General features: G+C 42.1%; 2 protein-coding genes across 2 annotated transcripts in view; both read left to right on the top strand.

The window, feature by feature from the left end:
- The window catches only part of fndc3a (fibronectin type III domain containing 3A), a 41,944-nt gene extending 31,186 nt beyond the window's left edge, over window positions 1–10,758 (top strand). The window contains exons 15-26 of the mRNA XM_070905468.1: window positions 981–1,119; window positions 1,768–1,836; window positions 1,949–2,067; window positions 3,033–3,138; window positions 3,363–3,538; window positions 3,699–3,812; window positions 3,972–4,121; window positions 5,981–6,327; window positions 7,241–7,453; window positions 7,762–7,928; window positions 9,040–9,164; window positions 10,325–10,758. Coding sequence (XP_070761569.1) covers window positions 981–1,119; window positions 1,768–1,836; window positions 1,949–2,067; window positions 3,033–3,138; window positions 3,363–3,538; window positions 3,699–3,812; window positions 3,972–4,121; window positions 5,981–6,327; window positions 7,241–7,453; window positions 7,762–7,928; window positions 9,040–9,164; window positions 10,325–10,648 — 2,049 coding nt within the window. The 3' untranslated portion in view covers window positions 10,649–10,758. The remainder of the gene's footprint in view (window positions 1–980; window positions 1,120–1,767; window positions 1,837–1,948; window positions 2,068–3,032; window positions 3,139–3,362; window positions 3,539–3,698; window positions 3,813–3,971; window positions 4,122–5,980; window positions 6,328–7,240; window positions 7,454–7,761; window positions 7,929–9,039; window positions 9,165–10,324) is intronic.
- Window positions 10,759–16,148: 5,390 nt separating this feature from the next.
- On the top strand, window positions 16,149–19,952 carry mlnr (motilin receptor). The gene is made up of 2 exons (XM_070905470.1): window positions 16,149–16,932; window positions 19,645–19,952. Exons 1-2 carry the CDS (start codon window positions 16,149–16,151, stop codon window positions 19,950–19,952), a joined length of 1,092 nt encoding a protein of 363 aa, XP_070761571.1.
- Window positions 19,953–21,649: the final 1,697 nt, after the last annotated feature.

Genomic DNA, 21,649 nt, shown 5'->3' with positions numbered 1-21,649 from the left:
CAGTAGGAACCAATCGGCTTGGGGCTACAGGCAGGGTAGGAAAGCCGGTCTAATGCGTGGTTGGTTTTGGTCTTTTTATGGGATATGTTGGCAACAACAAAAATATACAATATCAGCCTCCCTTTTAAATAATATATTTTATTTCCCTGCACAAGTAACGCGTAACTATTGTATTTCACAGCTTGATCAATTCGGCTAAATAGCTGAAATTAAACTCAGTCATCAGCTGAAACTGGTACTTGCATCACAGGCATTCAAAGTGGCCCCCTCCTGAATACTTGTTATTTTCCTGCAGCAAGTGACGACAACAAGTGCTCTTTCTATCTGTTCAGTGCTTAAGAACATGAAATCATATGAACGCATAGATTGAGAATTAGGAAGCTTTACTCACGAAGCCAGAAAAGCTAAACATGATAGTGACAGAAAGGTATTGTGTTACCCAAACAAACCACCATATGCCCAAGTGATACAAATGTTCATTAGTCATTTTCAAGACTCCCTCCCTCCCTCAATTCCAATTATCTAGCTCCGCAGTGTGAGGGGAGGCTGGCTGCTGTGCAGGTTTGTCTTGGTACTGTATGTGGATGAGCTGTACTCAGCAGGCTCACAGAGATTTCCATATTATCGCAGATGTGCAACACTGAAATGCAAATGCCACTGAAGTTTATTGCCTCGTTTTCTGATTGGAATGCTTGTGGTGTCTAAATAGTTATGTTGAAATGTATCTGTAGATGTAAGAAGCTGAATCTTTTTGATAATGTGGTGTTTGTCTGTGGCCGTTTTAGTTGCAGGCAGAGTGTTTTATGCCCATTCTCTTACATCCCTTTATTACTCCTCTCTGATTCTAGTCACTGCTTGTTATCAGGAAACATAATGACCTTTGCACACTTGTCCTCATTGACTATCTATGCAAACAGACGCCAATGTTCTGACCAGAATAAAATGACTCCTCACTGCCTGTACTCGTGCACGTCCTCCAGGTGGCGGCATACAACTCAGAAGGGAAGAGTAACCCTAGCCAGGTGGTGGAGTTCATCACAAACCCAGACAGACCCAGCAGTCCCTGCAGGCCTGTCATCAGAGGAAGAGTGCTGCCCAACAGCTTCAAGATGGCCTGGGGTGAGCATTTTCTAGCAATTGCCCTTTCCCTTATCAAAACCCTTCAGTCTTGCATGTAGTTGACAGCCTGGAAGTGCCCATTTTAAAATTCCACTTTTCTCATTGAGCTCTGTCTGACCATAGATGAATTTGAGACAGATGACTTTCTAAGTAGTCTGTACAGTAGATGACTGACAGTTCTCTTCTTTATTCAGACATCGGCATGAATCCTTCCTACACCTCGCTGGACAAACACGTCACTCACTGCTGTACTTAGTCTCTGCTTTCAGTTTTCAAAATGAAAAAAAACATGTCTGCAGCTCTGAAAACATTTCCTTTCACCAAAATGAATTTCTGAAGAAATTTGAGGGGCGAAAAAGGCCATGTCGTTGGCGAGTCATGCTTCATCTACATTTACATTTATTTCTTATTAATGAGGAGTTTTGAAATGCAGCAATTTCCTCTATTATCAAGACACTCCCCAATTTCATAGTTTGTTGATTTTCTCCAGTACACGTCTTACTGGAATGAATCAATTCTCAAGTAGATTTTCAGGCATTGCATAGTGAAAAGTGAGCTTGCTGACATTGCCAGGTTACCTAATTGAAGAACTTGGTTAGTGCAGTTTCATAATGATTTTTTGGTTTGTTTGTTTGTTTTGCCATTTAGAGCCCCCGAAAGAAAATGGTGGAGCAGAAGTCACAAAATATGTTGTGGAGCTGTCTGAGGGCTTAAGCGGTAAGTTGCAAATGGTGAAAATAAAAATGTTTAATTATTTCAAGTTCAAGTGAAAATGATGTGGTCACTGAAAACATTAGTTTATTGAAATAATGAATTCATTTGTACTTAGGCTTGTCATGGGAGCTGGTGTACTCGGGGCCAGCTATGGAGCACGTGTGTGAAGGCTTGAAGCCTGGCTGCTCCTACCAGACGCGAGTTTACTGCATGAGCGAGGGGGGGCAGAGCCCGGTGAGTCATTCAGCATCAGCACACGTGCACACACAGTCGCGCACGCGGACTTGTTTTGCCACAGTTTGCTGATCATTTCCGATTTTATTTCATCGCAGGTAGAAAGGGATCACAAAATTGCACCTGTCTTTTTAAACTGATTTATACGTCCCACCATATTGGCTGCTGCAGTCCACACAACAATGTAGCTATACAGTATAAAACCTGATTATTGGGCACTGTTTTTCTATTGGCTTTCTTATTATTGATATATTTCTCAGCTGTCTCACATGTACTGTAATTGTTAGGGCAGGAAGCCATGAATCTCACCACGTCCCATGGTTAATCTGATAAATTTTACATGAATAATTCTAGATATGCACTCTATTTATGGTGAGTTTTAATAGGAAATTGTCATTCAGCCACTGTCCTATGTTTGTAGATTAGACTATGATTCCTAAGTAAGTACAAGACAAAGCCTGCTAATCGATTAACCCTCCCTGCATGTGTCAGAGGATGTTTTTCTTAATTAGTTCAGTTCACAGACACTCTTCATTAATTTCTTCATCAGCTGTTAGTGCATGCATTTATTCATGATGGGGCTTGTAAAGAAACATGACTCATGGTGGCGAGATCCTGCCTTTTAGTGCAGCACAATGTGACATAAAACTCACATGTTTGCCTTTTGTGACAGAAGTTGAGAGTCTGAAAAATACCTTCTTTTTTTTTTCGCTCGCCAGACAACCTGTCTCACATAATTCACGGCTTTGTAAGGAAAACAGCACATTTCTCTGCTATGCTAGTGTACCTTTTGAGCTATGCATTCACATTGTCTGTTGTAGCCTAAATCAGTTTGATAAGCTAGTGAAAATGACAATCTGTATCCAGTGTGTTTGTGCTGTGTGAGAGAGAAAGAAGAGGGGGATGAGATTGTCAATTTGTTATTTTCTCTGGGTCTTAATTGGTGTGTTGTCTTCCCTTGCAAGCTGTCGGAGACCCTGCAGGTCCAGACTCCCGCAGTGCCCCCAGGGCCCTGCCAGCCCCCTCGGCTGGTGGGCAAGCCCAAAGCCAGGGAGGTGCAACTGCGCTGGGGTGAGTCATTCCTCTCCAACTCAGATCTGTGTGGGATGTATTCTAGCTTCTGTTGATACATTTATTTGTCTAGTGAACTACCTCAGAGCAGTGAGCTTTGATTATTCAGGTTGTATTATTTTGCTGTTTGTACATTTATCTTTGTGTATATACTGTATTATTTATTCTTGGAAAACCTTTTTTAAAGTATATTGATTTATAAACTGTTTGCACATATTTCCTAGGTCCCCCTCAGGTAGACGGAGGCAGCCCAGTGTCCTGCTACAGTGTAGAAGTGAGTGGGCCGCAGTCTGAGGAGAGCAGGGAGGTTTACCAGGGTTCAGAGCTGGACTGCTCTGTGGGAGGCTTAATGCCTGGCAAAACCTACAGCTTCCGGCTCAAGGCAGCGAACAAGGCTGGGGTGAGAAAGACTGTCAAAACTGGTATATCAATAACAGCAGAAAGGATTGTTTTTTTTTCTTCTACATGCTTTCAACCCTCTCTCACTAAATCTGATTTTAAAAGCCTAATCTGAAAATTTTCAGTTGTATAAAATAGTTTTTCTTCTTTTTTGCTGATAGTTTGGATCTCTTTCGGAGCGCTGTGAGGTTACAACCGGCCCCGGGGCCCCTGAGCAGTGCAAAGCTGCTTCCACCACATGCAAATCCCCCAGCTGTGTTGTTGTGAGCTGGGAGGTAAGACCTGCTCCACTTCCATTCTGATGTACATGAAGTATAACATCGCGTGCATCATTCTGAGAATATATCAGAAAACGTACATATAACTGCATTATTATTTAACTGTGTCACCAGTTTAAGTGCTGATAGATATTCTCAATCGTGTTTGTCTTCTAGGCCCCTCCTTGCAACGGAGCTCCAGTGACGGAGTTTCGTCTAGAGTGGGGAGCGGCTGAGGGCAGCATGCAGGTGTGTTACAGTGGACCAGGGCTCAGCCATGAAATGAAGGGGCTGCTGCCTGCAACCAGCTACTTCTGCCGGGTACAGGTGAGCAGCAATGAACACTTTATTTAGTTTATGAAGCCTTGGATAATTTTTATCTGTTCCCACTGTTAAAGTAAAAAGACACCCTAAAAAGTCCAATCCAATCTCACATTACAATGAAAAGACAATAATATCTCGCCTTTAAAACCCTGTTTTTGTAATTCCAGTAAAAAATATTTTTTAGGGAAGACTGAAGAATCCAGGGGGCTCCCATTAAAATGAAGAATAGTTTAATTTCGCAATGTGATTAGTACCGGTTATCTCGGCTAGAGTTTGCTCGATAAGAACAGCAAAGATCAGTGAAACAATAAAAATGTTTCCGTGGGGGTCTATGAGAATAAATCTAATCAAATGAGGGGGTTCACTGGCGTTACAGGTTGGTGGTGAATTTTCGTAGTAAGGTCAGTAAAAGAATATGCTAATCTCTCTTGACTTCTTTTCACCATCATTTGATGGAGATAGATTTATTTCTACTTGATTCTTTTTTTTGTTTTCTGGGAAAAAAAGGGGGGGGGGGGGGCAACACACCTCATGATGCATCAGTAAATGAGTTTACACCTCTCAAACTATAAAAACACTCTCCCACTATTTCTCTCTCTGTCTGTGCCATTGTGGCTCAATGGATAAAGCGTGATTCTAACACTGTCAGGGTTAGGGGTCCAATCCCACTAAGCCATGACAATGTTTGTGAAGCCCTCATTTAAACAATGTGGATTGATATTAGTCTGGAGCTAATAACAGATCTGCAGCAGTCCTGCCTCAGTTGTTCGCTCACTTGAGGCACCGGTTTGAGCCTCAAATGACTCGCAGACATTACTCATGAATCTATATGTCACACCTCAGTAATTATGCTCGTAATTCCAAAATTGTTGCAACCATGACAAATTACATCATGCCAACAGGTTGCAGTTGTGTTTTGGATGATAATTGTGGAGAACATACATTTTTACTATAATAGGTAAGCAACACATTTTAAGTCTCCAGATTGACAGGATGTGAAGATTGCTTCTTTGTGGGGTTTGTTGATTGGCGATGATTTGGAGAAGATTTGTGAACTTGATTTTTGACACAATGTTCTTCTCAGATCAGTGCAAAGTGGTGAGTCAGTTAATATGTTAAGCAACTGTGTAGCAGAGGATGGTTAGTTTTTAGGATTTGCTGTGTTTGTGGGCAGAGGTTTGCATGTGTGTGCTTGCCTGTAGTGATTGGTTAACTAATGCCTGCTAAAAGCTACATATCTTAATTGTGGTTGGTTCAGTAGCTACAGTACCATCATCATCATGATAAACAGGCTGATATAGCAGCAGGTTAGACCATGTCTCTGTTTTGCTGTTGCACTGAATGCCCTTTTAGACAGGGACCAATGAAGCCAACTTTTGAGACAGATTCTGGCATTAAAACATTAGTTTTGTCCTTTGGGTCTGGTTCAGGCTGAAACTCCAGGCCGTGCTGTACTCTTGCAGCCTCTTTTCTGGTTTCTTATGGGTTATCACACTTGCAGGGTGTTTATTTTCCCCACTGCCACTATTGGTCCACAGTACAGGCAGTACTTGTCTAATACAAGTACTCAGACCATCCCTAAATATTACACTCAGGCCAGGCAAAACCAGACTTTCATTATAATAGTTAATTATAACAATTATTACTTATTATTGTTATTACCTTATTTTTTTACTTAATCGCTTGGCTAGAAAATAAAAACCAAACACTTTTTAGGACATGTTGAAACCCTTACTGATAATGTTTACATTGGAACTCCACCTTGTGGTCAAACATGGACTTTACATAAGTGCCCTTTCATGTCACAAGTGAGAGTTGACGTTGACTTGATTAGCTGACTCTTGAGTGTTGCTGTTGTGCAGGCTGTGAATGTGGCTGGCGTGGGCCCCTTCAGCGAGGCCGTGTTGTGCCAGACGCCCTGCTCGGTGCCTGCAGCCGTCAGCAACATCTACGCGCTGAAGGAGTCCGAGCTGCGGAGGTACGAGACCCCAGTGGACGCAGACGAAGACGAGGAAGATGAGGATAGCGATTCCCGGCCACCCCCTCTCTACTCTCCGTCCACCTGCCTGGGTATTTCCTGGGATCCCCCATGTGATCACGGCTCTGAGATCACCTCCTACCTGATTGACCTTGGAGAGCGCCAGCCCAATGTTGTTGGTCCCATCACCAAACACATCATCCAGCATCTGCAGCCTGACACCAGCTACAGGTTGGTGCTTCCTCATCTTAAGCTCAAAGGGTTACGAAATGTCGCATTACACTTGAACTACACAACTTTGCAGCTGTCAGATATCAAGAAGAACAGTTTTGAAAGTGTTCATCACAAGTCATAAAATGTTATTCAAATCAATTACACAGAGACACACACACACACACACACACACACACACACCACACTTGTATTAACTCAGCCTGTGATGCTTTGTGCCAATTGATGCCAAAGGGGACGACTGACGCAAATATAATGAGTTACATTTGTAAATCCAGGATATTCTAAACAGGGCTGGCAGCTGTTTAGGAAACAGCTGGGGTGTCCAGACCTGACTCCAAACTTTTTGTTTTCACAAACCTCCCATGGCTCAACTAGTATCAGGCTGGTCACTTGTCTGTATTTCTTTGTTATTCAGGATTATAAAACAAAACGTGTGTGCAGGAGACTCAAGTTATGCAGAGTTAAATTGATTAAAATATCCTTCATGGATTCATATTTTAAGGAAGTTTTCATTATTTATCTGAAACATCATCCACACAGGTGTTTTGTTTTGGTTTAATTACATGCTGTTAATGTTTAGTCCACACAGAACTATGACAGTTAGGGTTAGGTTAGGGTACAGTGCAGTCTGGAAGCTGTAGGACGGTGTATTTCTATGTTTTGTCTCTACACATTGGATTTATAATGAAACAAAGACTGTGGTTGAATTTAAGTGTTGATACAGGGCCAAAACAACATAAAATGACTACTTACAGACTGTACATTAACATAGACTGAACATCAACACCTGCTTCTGAGAAAAAATACTGTTAATGCCACTTTGACAGTCACTGCAGTGTTTCTGCTCAGATCAGCTCAGTCCATGCAGCCCTCTGATGTTGACATCTCTCTTCTTCTTCTTCTTCCTCAGGCTCCGTATCCAAGCCCTGAACAGCTTGGGAGCAGGCCCCTTTAGTCACACCTTTAAGCTGAAGACGAAGCCCCTGCCCCCGCAGCCTCCACGCCTGGAGTGCACCGCCTTCAGCCACCAGACCCTCAGGCTCAAGTGGGGCGACGGCCCAGCCAAAGCCGCCACCTCAGACGCCCTCCAGTATCAGCTGCAGATGGGGGACAAGAGCGGCAGGTCAGTGGCCCATTAGTCAGGCGAGGGGAAGTGACCTGACAGGAGATAAACCGATAAGAGAGGAGACTGGTGTTTGAGCAAATGCTTCAGATGACTGTATCGAGGAGGGCGAGGTGCATAGACAGTAACTCACCAGACAGAGTGCTTGTATAAGGAGTCAGGAACGGATGATCTGCTTTATGCCACTGTATGTTTTTTGACAGAGGAGTCACTCGTCTCGTTTGCTTTTTGTCATCTTTACCCTTTTGCTCATTAAACCCTTTCTCTCTCTCTCTTGCTCTCTTTTTTTCATGTTCCTGTCATTGCAGATTTATATCCTTGTATAAAGGACCATGCCACACACACAAAGTCCAGAGGCTTAATGAGTCTACCTCTTATACGTTCCGCATCCAGGCCTTTAATGAGGCGGGCGAAGGGCCCTTCTCCAATGTTTACACATTCACCACCCCACGCTCTCCACCGGCCCCTGTGAAAGGTACAGTCTCTTCTCTCTCTCTCTCTCTCTCTCTATCTCTCTCTATCTATCTATCTATCTCTCTCTCTCTATCTCTATCTCTATCTCTCTATCTCTCTCTCTCTCTCTCTATCTCTCTATCTCTCTCTCTCTATCTATCTCTATCTCTCTCTCTCTATCTCTCTATCTCTATCTCTCTCTCTCTCTATCTATCTCTCTATCTATCTCTCTATCTCTCTCTCTCTATCTATCTATCTATCTATGTGGATCAGCTCTTATTAACTTTACAAACACTCACTCCTGACATACAGACAGCCAGTGTGCTCAGCTTTTAACCTCAGTTGACCCAAGTTTGACTTGCATTTGATTACGACCCAGCAGCCTGAGATTCACTTGTCGGCTGTCATCATGAGTCGGTTGGTTCAGCACTGTGGTCTGGTCTCCACCAGCCTCTGCAAAGCCTCTTTTGATCCTACACGTTGAAGTCAGTAATGAGGACGTGGGTTTTATTCTCAATGCGGCACCTCTTTTGAATCAGGCAGTCATGTGCCAGTTTGTCAGTGTTACTCAACACTGTTTGTCTCCCCACACAGTGAAGTGGACTCTCAACCATTAACTGTTTGTATTCAGACTCACAATTTCAACATTGTGAGTTTAAAGCCTAATGTCATAAAGGATTAAAATCTTCCTTGCCACTGTATTTTTCATGATTACCAGGGCACTTTACCAGTTGAATACAGCCCCTAAATTGTTTTTGCCACCTACATGTGGAAAAGTCACATGTCGTTGTGCAGAATTCACTCTTAATTCATCGGCTGAGTCACTGTACATATCAAAGCAAGTTTGTGTATTAAAGCAAATAGTTTCTGTAGCTGCCCCCTTTGAAAAAACCCAAAGCTCTGATTCAAACCGAAAGTTCAAAACACATATGAAAATTAATTTGCCTGCTGTTTTGCCTTTTTAACATTAAAGACTTCAAAGTTACAATCAGCTTTAATTCTAATCCTGAGGTTTTGAAGAATTCACCGCATGAGTTCAGACCAAATCTTTTCTTGATCAGATTGGTTGATTTCTTGTTTTAAATCTTCAGCGTACCTTTCGTTACATCTGCACTCTCTTCCTCCACCTCCAGCCCCTAAAGTGGAGCGTCTGGATGACAACTCTTGCGAAGTCACATGGGAGGCCCTGCCACCCATGAAGGGAGACCCGATCATCTACACCTTGCAGTGCATGATGGGAAACTCTGATTTTAAACAGGTACTGACATTGTTGTGTGAAGGTTTGGTGCTCCCTCTTCGTATGTAGTGTCCTTACCTGCGGATGACCTGCCATTCATCACGGTGGCCTTTTTATGCAGATCAGGATACAGATGGATCCAGGGCCTTAATGTTTTCACCATGGCCGTTGCAACATTCTGCGTTAGTCACCGCTCGCTTTAAATTGCCCATTATGCAAAGGTCATTGATCCATGAGGTATCCCAGGTGTCTAGTCCCTGCCAGCACTTTCATCCCTCTCAGTGGCCTCCAGCCATGTTAACGTGGAGTAATGGCCACTGCATGCTTATGCTAATCTCGCCACATCATACATGGCAATTGAATCAGGGAGTTGAAATATGTGGCTGCCATCCCACATGAGTTTGTTTCCATCCTTAATGTCAGTCTCTGTGGCCTCGACTCGAAAGCCCACATTTCAGAAAGGGGAATTATTCATTTGCTGAAGATAGGAGTCTGATTGATGCAGTGTGCTTCAGTCTTTGCACCAGCCAGGCCAGTGTAGTTTGGCTGGTGCGTAGTGGACAATTCAATCATTTTTATACTTCTGCTAGTTTGAAACCCAACATAAAAACTGCTCATACCTCCTTCAATAGTCTTTAACTCCAAGTGTTTTTCATTATTTTTGCAGTTTATAAACAAGAAAAACTGTGTTGATCTAAATTTTAGGCTTACATTCACAATTGAAACGAAATGTTAGGTCACTCAGTACAGAGAATTTAAAAAAGTGTCACTTGAGCAACCAAACGGGTCAGGTCCACAAGGCTCTCTAAAAATGTGTGGGTGTGTCAGCTGGGCAGACAGCGAAGGCAGATGGCTTCCCACTTCATCCAAGGCGACAAACAACATAACTCCAACAAATACATCAGAAAATAGTGAGGTCGAAAGATGGATACATAAATTATTTTTCCATTATGCTTGACACTTAAAAGCAATCCAGTTGGTCAGAAACAGTAAGATGGGAAGAATTTTGTCAGCTTTACTGTTCAGAACAAGTTCAATACAATTCAGACACAAATAATGGATATGTGCAGTTAAGAAAAAAATCCACAATATCTCACAGAAAAAACAAACATTTTCTCTCTCTTTCTGCTTTATCTTCAGTTTTTAATCCCACTTCTTCTCCTCTTCCCTCCTGTTCGCAGGCTTACAAAGGCTCTGCCACATCCTTCCATGTCCAGAACCTGCAACCCAACAGCGACTACCGTTTCCGGGCGTGTGCTATCAGGCAGTGCCAGGACGCCCCTGAGTTGAGCGGCCCCTACAGCCCCACAGTGACCCTCTCCCCCCAGCGGAACGAGGTGGCGGTGGGCGGCGGAGCGGCCGGCTCGGGTTCCCGGGTCGGCACGGAGTCCAACCGAGCCAGACGGAGCCTGACGGACGAGCAGTGCGCTTTCCTCCTCCTCATGGTTTTTGCCGTCATCGCCATCCTTATCGCTTTTGTCATCCAGTACTTTGTCATTAAATGAGCAGTTTGCGCCACCCAGCTGCAGGGTTATAGCTTTATTCTTTCCCCCTCTCTCTGTTGTTTTGTATTCTTCATTTTGTACTTATTGTTTATTGTCAACAGAGTAATCGCATTAGCCGCGTTGGGGTGCAGCAGGAGGGAGGGCTGGTGAGTGAGAGCTGAATAGCAGTTAAAAATTGAGGATTTAACACCTGATTTGGCACCTGTGATAACCTTCCTGACTCTCCTGCCTTTGTCAGCCCGCCCCAACTTCCTACTTTGTAGTACCTGTTGTTCAGTTCAGTCTTCTGTTCCATCATGATCAGCTTCCTGCGCAAAAGGAACTCAGAAAGAGCAGGGATATGGTTTATTTTGGGGAGAGGTTCGGGAGGAAGGGCCGCTTCGACTCATTTACTTGTTTATTACAGTATATATATAAATATATATATGTGTATAGAAATAGTCATTATTTATATTTCCATTTATGTGTCCAGTATGAAACTGTTTTTGATAGATGTGTTCCAAAAAAAAAATAGTATGTAGGTGTGTCTTTAGCCTATGTGCTATTTGATCCTGGGACCTGGTGGGCCAGTGTTTGCACAGTGGGGTGTGTGTGTCCAGATGTGTATACTGTATGTAGTTGGTGCCACAGGGGTACACGGCTGGGAGGGCTTCAGGGCCAGATGAAGGGACGTAACCCCCTGCTGGAGTTTAAGGGGTCTAGTGAGGGAGAAGAAATGGAAATGAAAATCTTGTTCACAATATAGAGCGCTCATTTAGCACTTTCCAACCTTTTTGATGTTCAGAATGTTTAAGGATGCAAAAATGACTGGAGAAATGTTAGTATATTTTTGTACAGTGAAGACACAAGGACCTGTAAGTTTGAAAAAAAAAATGCTCAGTATAAAGTTAGAAAACAAACAAAAACCAAACTAACAGTGAATTCTAATTATTTTTACTATCATATAGTTATACTGCTGCTTTACTCCGAAATATTGTTGTTCAGCACAAAAAATGTATGCTTACCTGTATGTTTTGTTTTATTTTTTTCCCCCAGTAATTGATTTTGCACCTTAGTGAAAGAAAACCTTGACTGACTGCGTCTTGGTCTTGTGATGCATTTTATAGAACACACTTTGAGATTGTGCAAGCCCTACTTGTGTTTTGGGTGTTTTAAAAGTTGTAGTACCACATAATGTGTCACTGAAACAGCTGATCTATCTCAGCAAAAAAAAAAAAGGGGGAAAAAAACTGAGAAAAAAAAAAGTATGTACCAGTTGTTTCAGAGGCCTTAATTGGAGAGGAAAAAAATCTCGGGAGAATTTTCTTAATTTCTCTTATGTTTTGATGTTTTTCTTTTAGTGTTAGAAAACACTAAAATGTGTTTTATTTACTTTTATTTTTGCCACATTTATTTGATGTTAGTGAACATACGTAATCGAGAGAGAAATGGAAAGTAGTTCTATGTATTGCTTGTGATTTATTTTGATTTCTTTTTGTCAGGTCATACATGTGTGAAGTATATTTTTTTATAATATTGAAGTAATATAAGTTAATACTCTCCAGAGAAAATAATAAATCCTGAGTACTCATGAATCATGGAACGCAAATGGCAGATACAAAATGTGTTATATCATGTACTTCCTGTGAATCTAAATTTGCCTTTTCTCTCTGTGTGTTAAGTATTCGTAACAGATTGCTAACGCTGAGTTTTCAGTGGTAATCTGGCTGTAGGGTCTAGTGTTGTTTGGTTTTGGGCAGATCACTGCTGTTGCAACCGTAAAAATGAAATACAGGTACCTTGCAAAACGTCTTGGATAATTACATGATTTGGTCTTTCAGACATTCTGCAAATGTCTTCTCTTTGTCATTTAAAGAATTCAAATTCCTATTTTTGATAGCAATTGCAACGTGTGCCATTTTAACACCTCTTCATCCCGGGGCTTACTACCTTTGGTTGGGGAGATTAACAAAATGCTACAAAAATGAGTAAAATATGCACAAAAATAGAGACCATTTTTATGTAATTTTAATGTTTGCAGTTACCTCATACACCGTACATTCCAAAATGAAAATTTGTTATACTATACATACTACCAGACATATCACTTTAAAATGTTCGTTATGGGAAAATGTATAATCATAGATATGTATTTAAAGTGTATCTGTATAGCCATGATATCTACAAAGGATCCATGCACAATAAAAGATTTATAATTCTTAATCATGTTTGAAGTTTGGGCATATATTTGTTCTTTGAATTACTCAAGTATAACATAGGCGTGAAAATAATTGTTGATTTGCTGCCAGGTGTCGAAATTGTATACCTGGAAACTTCAAACATAGTTCCAATCAGCAGTTTAACCACCTCTCTTTATCGATAATCTATATCCATAACAGAAGATGAATCAGCAGTTTATCCATTAATTGTTGAAGTAATTCATCAAAAACACCAAACATTCACTGCTTCCAGCTTCTCAAATCTGAAGATTTGGTGCTTTTCTTTGATTATTGTGAATGGAATATTATTTTGGTTTTGGACTGTTGGTTGGACAAAACAACATTTGAAGATGCCTCAGGCTGTGGGGAAACTGCCATGGACATTTTTCACAAAAGTCTGATGATTTGCAGACTTTCAATTAAACAAAAAGTAATTGACAGATTATTTGATCATCAAAATAATGGTTAGGTGCAGCCCTAATTGATAGCAACAGCAGCTACAGCTGCTAAGACTTGCTAACCTTCTCTGGTGAAACAAACCTAACAGACCGGGGCTAAACTGACCAGAACTTGGAAAAGAAAACACATGGGGGCCCACAGCATCTCAGATGGCCTTGTCAGCTGCTTTCATATTATTAAGAAAATCTACATTGCTGGAATAGCACTATTGTATTTTCACAGACGATCATTAAAACAGGTGGTGGCAAACAACAAGATTAAGATTAAGTTTCAAATACAGATGGTTCAAAATCTGAAGGACCAAAGCCAAATCTGTGCTGGTGAGTCAGTCTTGACACCTATTTGTCCAATCAAAAGATCCATGAGTAAGATATGTGCCTGTGTGCTCATTCTGTCAGTTAACAGATAACTGAACAGAAAAAAAAGCATATATCCATTTCTTTCCTCAGGTCTGCTCCCCTTTCCCTCATTTTCTCTCCTTTTCTCCTCTTTCATTCTGTCTCTCAAGATAAGAAAACGTATGTCCAAAGCATTTAGAAGAATATGATTAACTACCAATTGAGCACAGGATGTTAAGAATTCAAATCTTAATGTCAATATAGGGATACTTCTTCTGTCTGGTCTTTATTTTGTAATAACTTCAGCACTGCTGCTACACCTCCCCGTGTTGTGTCTGTGTGAGAGCTTCTGGAGTAAGATTTAAGAGTTCCTGTTCACTGCACAAGCACACCTAAGTGTTATAAGCAAGAGAGCCATGATTAATGAGGGTGAAAGTGTGCTTACTCTTCTCGGTCACCATTCTGTGTACAACATTGGCTCTTGTTGAGAGACAGACTGGAAACCCTTTTAAAAAAAACAAGAAATGGGGCAAACAAGCTTTCCCTGTCGTGCTGCTCTGACAGGAGTAAACAATGACGGAGGAGACGCCCCTGCTGCCCCTCTGAGGTCTGAGCGGTGCATCCGGCTGTGGGGTCAAGCCAGTGTAAACACACAAATACACCCTGATGTCAGTGTGACTCTTCTTACTAAGGTTCATTTAGATCTAATGGATATGGTGGCTCTGAACCAACAGAGCACAGAGTTAGTCATCCAGCAGGTCATCCAGGCTTTGCACACAAAATAGGAAAACCTGTAGATCAGGAACTGAAAATACACCTCTGTGCATGTTCATGACGTAGACCTTTTACCTGCAACACACTAGTTGGTGAAAGCCATTCAATTCACACACATTTCCATTGTCATATTGATCTACAGAGCTTGCAGCAGTCTTTCTCTCTCGACAAAATCAGTCAGACTGAAAACCTGAGCAGAGTTTGTGGATTAGTGGGATGTGAAGTCAAGAACACTTGTTCGAGGTCACACCAAATAAAAGCTTGTATTCTTGAAATGTAATGCTGAATATCATATTGACAGACTATTAAACCTTGACCAGGTGGAAGAACTCACACAAAAATCTCAAAGATGAACAAATCCAGCGCCCCATTCATTCATTGTCGATGCTGCACAGCCAGATTTTCCACTCAAAGTGACATCAAGATTTTTGTAGTTGTCACGCCTCTAAATGCCGACCAAACTTTATTTCAATTCCTAAAATGGTATTTCTCTTTAAGCAGCATTGTTGAAGTTAGGTTTATTATAACAAGCCTGGTAGGTAACTTGAGGGTGAGGAGGAAGAGATGAGCTGGTGGGTGTGTGGAGTGATGAAGCCAAGTGGAGAGACAGATGGGGCTGGTGGACAATTAAGCAAACAGAACTCATTTTTCAGTGACTACTTCCAGACGGCTTGGCAGACACACTGGGATTTCAGTGATTGATGCATTAATTAATAACGTTATAGCCCTCTTTGTATGTATATTTCTTATATATTTATGCTCAGTCCAGATTAGTATGATCCTCAATCTGCATTTATTCTCCCAGAGGAGCAGCAGTGGGGGGGGGGGTCCCTCAAATCTTATTCCCTCCATTTTATGCCTTTTACCGTCATCCGTCCCGTCATCATTTCATTACACAGTTTACTCAGACACACACACACACACACTCACACACACACACACACACACACAGCAGACAACCTCCCTGTTGCTCCCTGACTCCTCAGGGTGCTGTGGAGGAGGTGCCCCTTTCTTCATCTCTCACCAGAGCTCGACCAGTTGTTGAGCGGCTCTGCCACTTCATGAGATTCTCCCGCGGCTGCTGCTCTCCATCGACACACAGCAACACGGCAGAGACCGAGAAAAAGTTAAAAGGTTGAGAGATCCAACGGCTGTTTTAAAGGTAAAGATTTCTTTTACACCAGGATGTGCTTTTAGAGTTGAAGTTAAAGGATCATGCCAGTGATTCTGCTTTTGTCAGCCCTTTTTCCTACAACCTGCCTTGACTTTATATTCAAGCTAACTATTTTGTTTCACATTTTTGAATGTATTTTTCCAGGCATCCACCGGTTTCATTTCTGAAAACAACTTTAGCACACACTTGAGTTGTGTAATAATAAGGTGTGCATTTATCTTTGTAGTTTACATCGTCACTACAAGGAAAGGCAGTGCAATAATGTAAAGTGTCACTTAAAACATTACCTTGCAACAACAATGAAAATGACAAAAGAAAAACTTGTTATGAATTTGTAGCAAGTTAAAAGATATTGCTAACAGATGTGTATAATGTAAATAAATTAATAGAAACCAACAGTTTCTGGAATTAAAACAATACATTAAAAACATAATAAACATGATTTGTATTTAAGAGAGATAAAACTTTTGGTCCTGTAATGGTCTCATTTTTCTCTCCTCAGCTGTTTGTTGAGTCTTGATTTCAAACTTTAGTGCCAGCATTTAGCGGAAGTTGGCATGCCCTGGACCAGACCCCAGGTGGACCTTCATGCTGGTGGAGCAGAGGCCATGGACCAGTACAACATAGAAGACCACCACTACGAGGGCTCCCTGTTCCCCACCTCCACCCTCATCCCTATCACTGTCATCTGCATCCTCATCTTCATCGTCGGGGTGACGGGCAACACCATGACCATCCTTATCATCCAGCACTTCAAGGACATGAAGACCACCACCAATCTCTACCTGTCCAGCATGGCGGTGTCTGACCTCATCATCTTCCTCTGCCTGCCCTTTGACCTCTACCGCCTGTGGAAGTACGTGCCCTGGCTGTTTGGGGAGGCCGTGTGCCGCCTCTATCACTACATCTTTGAGGGCTGCACCTCGGCCACCATCCTTCACATCACGGCTCTGAGCATTGAGCGCTATCTGGCCATCAGCTTCCCCCTCAGGAGCAAGGTGGTGGTGACCAGGCGCAGGGTCCAATACATCATCCTCGCCCTGTGGGGTTTCGCCCTGGTTTCTGCAGCTCCTACACTCTTCCTGGTTGGGGTTGAGTACGACAATGACACACACCCGGACTACAATACAGGGCAGTGCAAGCACACCAGCTATGCCATCAGCTCCGGGCAGCTGCACATCATGCTCTGGGTGTCCACCACCTACTTTTTCTGCCCAATGCTCTGCCTCATCTTCCTCTACGGCTCCATCGGGTGCAAGCTGTGGAAAAGCAAAAATGACCTACAAGGCCCCTGTGCTTTGGCCCGTGAAAGGTCACACAGACAGACAGTCAAGATCCTGGGTGAGTGGCTTCATTTATGTTTTTCATCTCTGCAGACAGATGTGTGTTTCTTTTATGCAGATATGAAGAGATGTTTTGCTCTTTTTAGTTCAGCGTAAAAATGCAAAGATTCATATCAGAAAGCAGGTTTTATTATCCAGAGTTACACCGTCCTGCTCTGCTTTGTAAAACCATTCTCTTCTTTTCATTACTAGAAACTAAAAAGGCAGACAATTCAGATTCAGGAGTGATAGCATATAAAACCAGAATTCCATCTGTTTTACACAGTCAGTCTGCCTTTCACTGCTGCTGAAGCAAAGAACCAGGGTGACAGATTACTGTAAAATCTAGGACTTCTGGTTTTCTGCATTGTCTCTGTTGTGTGTGTTTACTTCAGCAAATTGAACTTTTTGTTTTCACATATATCTAAAGAACTGATTTGTGCTCCTTTTAAAATGTATTCTGTTAAATCCAGCTCTCTGTAAGTGCTCTCACAGGGCATTGTGCTGCTTTAATCGTGCAGGTTTGAGGAAGAGAAAGCTGGTAACGTGTGTGTTGTTGTTGATATCAGCTGGTTATTTATTCTGTTTTGTCTGATGCTAATCATGTCCTTCCACTGCACATACTGATTGGCTTAATTGTGCAGGAAACCCTGTTTTACAGTAAAGGACGGTGGCCAGGCCAATCTGTATCAACCAAATATTCAATCATGATGCATCCATTAGGATATTAATGCACTTCATTAGCTGAGAACACACTGCACAGAGCTCATGTTGTCAGACTTGCTGCCATTTGTATCCACATTTGTTGAATCCCAAATTGGATTGTAATCAGAGGCCTCCATAAATCAACCTTAATGGAAACTTACATGCTCCCACAGTCCTGGGCTCCTTTTTAATCTGCCTCAGTGATCGCTGTTCGCGTACGTCAAGAAGTGATCAATTCTGGACAAAACTGTGGCACCTGCTCACTCTGTGAATCCACAATGTAGGTCTTCCTATACCTCTCTTTTAATTATTGAATTGACATTTAGTATCCTTACAGAAATTACTGCCCCCATCAGACAAATTGATGGTAATTTTATCTGCAGGGGCTTCTTGATCAATACCAGTGACCCAGTGATTATCTCACCCAGAACGGAGATTTTCTGGCTTTCAAAAGCTCAATAAAGCTTTGTTCTTTTTTGGATTTGTGACATTTTTTCCCCTCAGTGGTGTTTCTGCTGCATATATGCTCTAATTAGCTTGCTTGCTTGCCTGTATTGTGAAAATGTGACTTCACTGTTGGAGCCAATTACAAGCTGCCGTCACTTAAGGGAACAAGAGAGGTTCTCCAAGTGAGTGTGTGTGAGTGTGTTTGTGCGTGGGCTTAAGGAGAAATTATTTTAATGTTAATTGCTGCTGGTCATTAATAAATGTCAAGGGTAACCATAGACCATAGATCAGATCCTGAAAACCAATTTTCTTAATCAGCTTGTTATTATAAAGGAGTCCAACATGAATACACTATTAACTGTCAGTTATTTCAGATGTGAGACTTAAATATTTGTGTTACTGATCTTCTCACTGGTTTGAGGCGGACAGGGCTCTGTTGTAACAGAAATTACTTTATTTAAAAGAATTTAAAAGAAAGAGAATTGGTTGTTGCTAGAAAGATACTGCTCAAATCAGATCTGATCAAACTACTAATTTTAGAGCTGAGAATATTTGTTTTCTTTTCAGACCTTAACTTTAATTGTTGCTTATTCAGTCACAAATACTCAAAGGATCTGTTCACCCAAAGTACAAAGAAACGTATTCTCGCACCTACTTCTAGTGATATCTAGCTCTTCTATTCACCTCTAATGTTTTGGAGAGGAGACAAAAAACCTGGCTAGATAACACCAAAACTCCCTGCCTAGCTAGATACCACTACAGGTAACGTGAATCTTTTGGTTTTGGTTTTGTAAACTGGCCATTTACTAGAGGACATTGAATGCACCTTTAAAGGAATGTTGACATTTTGGAAAGTATGATTATTCGATTTCTTTAGAGTTAGATGAGAAGATTGATACCACTCTCATAGAAAAGAAGAAAAGCTATTGCCAGCAGCCATGCTAGCTTAGCTTAGCATAAAGACTGGAAACATTAACATGTTATATCTTGTTTGTTTCATTTGTACAAAACCAGAGGTGTAACAAGTTATGCTTTTACGCGGGTTTGTGTGCTGGGCTATTTCTTGGCCGAGTGCAGTGACTTCCTGGGGTCTGCCAGTTGCCTGGCAACCTCATGGTAATGACAAGACAGGAAGTGACTGCGTGTCGTTGTCACACTTCGATTGTTACCTTTTATAGATTGTACAAACAAAACATAGCGTGCTAATTAGTGAGCTTTAGCAGTGCTGGAAGGTGGATTTTGTTACCTTTGGACAGAGCCAGGCTAGGTGTTTCCCCCTGTTTCCAGTCTTTATGCCAAGCTAGGCTAACAAACTCCTGGCTGTAGCTTCATATCTACGGACAGACATGAGAGTGGTATCCAGGGGCCTAGCACAAAATTCTGGACCCTGTACATAGGCATTCTCTATTCATTCTGGTATCTTTGTGGACCTCCTCACATAAGGGCCCTGCATATTCTGTCCCCTTTGTCCCTCGAGTCCTATGCCCCTGGTGGTATCAGTCTTCTCATGAAATTTGGGTATTTTCCAAAATGTCAAGCTATTAATTAATACTCATTTTCCCCTTTATTTCGCCCTCAGTGGTGGTGGTGCTGGCCTTCATCATCTGCTGGCTGCCCTACCACATCGGCAGGAACCTCTTTGCCCAGGTGGACGACTACGACACGGCCATGCTGAGCCAGAACTTCAACATGGCCTCCATGGTGCTCTGCTACCTCAGCGCCTCCATCAACCCCGTCGTCTACAACCTCATGTCTCGGAAATACAGGGCTGCAGCCAAACGCCTCTTCCTGCTGCACCAGCGGCCCAGACAAGCCCACCGCGGCCAGAGACAGCTCTGTGTGATCGACCACATCTCCACCCTGAATGAAAGCCTGACTGGGGTCTGAGGGGCACACTGAGCCGTGTTTCTACCGGCTTGTTTGACTTCATCACCAAGGGAGAGTTTGCAGGCTTCTTTAAAGTTCAGGAGTTGCAGCTAAAGAGGAAACTTGTTGAGGATGTGTTGAGGAGGAATGTTTGACCCATTTTATCTTTGAGGGGGAGAGCAGGGCTGAGAGCTCCACAGCACTTAAATGCAAAATCAGATTCACTATTACTCAGTGGCATTTTGTTCACAGAGACTGGATGAGAATTTTCAACCATGTCACATTTAGAAAAAAAAAAAAGGATTTCATTGGACTCGAAGAGAAAAAGTTGTCATTTACAGTTTCCTGTTTCAGTGTTACACCTCACACAAAAATATTCACCTCTACATTGTGTGCTGTTCCATGTTTTTCTTCCTTGGTGTCAGCGATTATTGAACACATGCCTCATTTCAGTTCACAATTACCATCAATCCACAACACTGATTAATTAGTGATCCCTCTTTGTTAATGACAGATGATGTTCGCCACCTTTGAAATGACATGTTCATTTGTAATGTTTAATTGTAGTCTCAGCTGCACTCTGTTGCAAGATTGAATTTGTTCAATGTGCGGTGAACAATTGTTATCATACTTCTTGTTGGTTGTTCTCATGAATCAAGAAAAACAAAACTAGTAAACCTATTAGCTGTAGGCCATTAGTTGTTCAGATCTGAAATTGGGTGTTCCGGTGTGTGTGTGTGTGTGTGTGTGTGTGTGTGTGTGTTTGCAGGGCTGTGTACGTCTCTCCAGTGAATAGGTGGAACATAAACTTGATAAAAGCAGATTATTATGAAAATGGGGCAGTTGTTGTCTGTGTGTGTGTGTTGCAGAGGCCACCTGAGGCCTGAGGTTTTGGGGCTGCGTACGTGCCGGCCATCACATGTAATCTGACACGGCTATTATATTACCTGGGCTCTGAGTTAGATTTACGCTGGCAGCCAACGTCCCTGCATCACCATATTCAAAGTAATGGCTGCTCTAAGTGCATTTCAAAGAGGAAAAAAGATATTAGGTTGTCAGCAGTGGCAGAGCTTATTGCTTTTATTGCTTCCACTTGCATAATCTTGACACCATTGTACAATCCTTCTTTGATGTCACGTTTCGGATTAGAAATTGTACACTTTTGTACCTCATGCACTCTGGCAAGACAGGTAACGTCAAAGTTATGTATTTTTAACCTGAACAATGTCTAATCCCAAAATAAACCCAGAGTTTTCCAGGTTCAGTCTGTCATACATCTTGTTCTTTAAAAGGAACTGTCGTGATTTTGCCCATGAATCATCAGGCCTTGGTTTGCACAAATACAAAGAGACAAAGTCGCTCTGGGCTGACTCATCCTCATGACACTTTTTTCATCAAGCCATTCATCTCTGCCAGAGGAGCTGAAGCAGCGGGTAAAAGCTTATATCCCACAGACCGTTCTGCCATCACCTGGGGAAAGATCAGCAAGCAGCACGACTCCCCTGTTGGTTGTTTTCTTTACTGATAATGAAGAGAGTGTCTGCGAGTGGCTCGTCCGGAGCTGTCAACACCTCCCGCAGGCCTTTTTCACACCACCTCAAATCATTCAGCTTTAGAAATATACAGTTTGTTTGTTTTGACTCTACTTTTCAGGCCATGACTTCTACTCCATCAGCAAACCTCTAACATACCGCACGCACCTCTCATGGATCAGTAAT

Source organism: Enoplosus armatus, chromosome 5, assembly GCF_043641665.1.
Source record: "Enoplosus armatus isolate fEnoArm2 chromosome 5, fEnoArm2.hap1, whole genome shotgun sequence".
NCBI classification, from domain to species: Eukaryota; Metazoa; Chordata; class Actinopteri; order Centrarchiformes; family Enoplosidae; genus Enoplosus; species Enoplosus armatus.
This window is presented reverse-complemented; position numbering and strand designations above follow the sequence as displayed.